The sequence below is a fragment of the Lipotes vexillifer genome, unplaced genomic scaffold (assembly GCF_000442215.2).
Source record: "Lipotes vexillifer unplaced genomic scaffold, Lipotes_vexillifer_v1.1 scaffold1219, whole genome shotgun sequence".
Lineage (NCBI taxonomy): Eukaryota > Metazoa > Chordata > Mammalia > Artiodactyla > Lipotidae > Lipotes > Lipotes vexillifer.
The window spans coordinates 28,424-30,568 of NW_006781590.1; the positions used below are offsets into that span (position 1 = coordinate 28,424).

Genomic DNA, 2,145 nt, shown 5'->3' on the forward strand with positions numbered 1-2,145 from the left:
TCTTTCAATTGATTTCATTCCTCTTTGCAGGTTGTCAGAAGTATAACCCCTAGCAGCTCCCTAGAGCTCTCAGGAGGGTATATGTCTGCTCAGTTTCTGTATAACCCTGAACCAATCAAATGAAGTCTGGGGGATGGCTATGATCTAGGTTGGCCAGATAATCAGGGAGTCAGAGTCATGCAAGAGCATGATTGTCCTCACCATAGTTAGATGTGGAGAGAGGGGGCAGAAAAGATAGACATTTACAACAGCCAACACCTTGGGCTTCTACTGAAGTTAGCTATATATCTGTGTAAAATTGGGACAGAACACAGTACTCTGCTGTGTCTGATGTAAGTGTAGTGCAACAGTTACTTACCTTGGTTTGTATTGAGACAGTCTTAGCTTCAGGCTTTGCTTCAGCAGTGAAGTCACACTGATGGCTTATACTGGGATGCTTGGTGTTAATAAACTTTATTTTACTATTCAGTTATATCATTCAGTAAGGCTGGAAGAGGAAATAGATTAATCAGAGACCAACTCTTCATTCAGGGAAGAGAGTGATGGTTGCTGAGGGAGAGCATATAGCACTTTATGAATGAATCCTAATGCCAAAACACAGTGCTACTGGAAGGCTCAACTCATTTCTGTTTTTATTTGAGAAATAGGGAAAATAAAAGAATGGAAGCACTAGATGCCTAGAGAATTGGGGTATTTTATTTATATTGGATATGTTCCATGAATTATTAGATCTATGGGATGACAATACCAAATGTTCCATTTTTACCAATGATCTCTTAATGGGCAATAAAACTGCTTTGCATCTGTTAGCAAATAAAGATTGTACAGGAAAAATTGCTTTTTTTTATTCTTTATGGTAATAAAAACTTAGTCATGATAATATACCATTCTCTTTTTACTAAGCCCATCCGCCACCTCTGCACACATACACACATAATACAAAGCATTCTGACCTGTCCTAACCCCAGGATTCTTCCCATCTCTCAAAGGGGTGCTTTTTGTTCAAGAGTCCTGACACATTAGGAACCCACAGTGTGATTTTGGATCCCCATGGGAGGATGGGGGTGTCTTCTATGTCATAAATTTAGGCAGCAATAACAGGATCCACATTATAAGTGAAAGTCTTAAAATTTCCTGGTACTTCCAGTGGTAAAGGAGCTTGAGGGGCTCTGTCCTGTACCAGCTTTCATACTATAATAGTTAGAGGACATATAGTTAATAGAATGTGGTGATATCTTTGGAGCAGGTATAACAAAGGAAATGCTTATTTGACTACATGTAAGTTTCACTAGTAGGAGCAGAAGATAACTAAAATTTTTAAATTTCAGCTTTATTGAGGTATAACTGACAAAATTGTAAGACATTTAAAGTATACATTGTGGTGATTTGATATATGTATACATTGTGAGGAGAAATTAAAGTCAATATTTCACCCTAGTTGGAAAAATTAATGTAATGGATTATTTGGTAGATGTATATGTGATGTATATTGTTTTTCATTTTCTTTCTTCTATTTGTGCAGGCATGGGATGAGAATAAAAAGCACCTAAGCTTTATGTAAACATATATGATCCCACCATCTAGAGATAACTATTCTTAGCATATTGGCGTATATCTTTTTTAGATTTTTGTTGTTTTGCAAATGTTTAACAAAATTGGGAACATCATGCTCTTATACATTATTTAACACAGCAGTACTTTAACAAGATATTTTTCTTGATACAGTAAAAATAATGAGATAAAATTTTAAATTTAATTGTATTCTGTTCTATGTAGTAAATATAGTAAATTAACTTATTATTACAGGAATAGTAAATATTAGGACCAACAGAAAAATATTGGTTGACTAAACACTTTTAAACCTACAACTAAGTTTAAAAATCTGGAGTGTTTATATTCTTATGTAAGTTTAGTGGTTCCTTTTTGTAAATCTAAGATACTATACATTGGAGAATTTAAAGTTGCTTTGAGGAAATGTTTTTATGCCACTATATTAACTCAGTTTTAGGATTGATTGTAATTTTTAAAGTTGTTTTCCTGTTTTTCTTCCCAGATCCAAGTATTTTAGAACATGCTCAAGAGGTGAGCACTTAACTATAGAGGTAAGTAGAGTCGTAAATCTGATTGAATAAAACTACCTTCGGA

At 34.5% G+C, this 2,145-nt stretch overlaps 1 protein-coding gene across 1 annotated transcript in view; it reads left to right on the plus strand.

Moving 5' to 3' along the window:
- The window catches only part of AP1AR (adaptor related protein complex 1 associated regulatory protein), a 34,165-nt gene that overhangs the window by 17,354 nt on the left and 14,666 nt on the right, over nt 1-2,145 (plus strand). Inside the window, exon 2 of the mRNA XM_007454794.1 lies at nt 2,054-2,102. Coding sequence (XP_007454856.1) covers nt 2,054-2,102 — 49 coding nt within the window. The remainder of the gene's footprint in view (nt 1-2,053; nt 2,103-2,145) is intronic.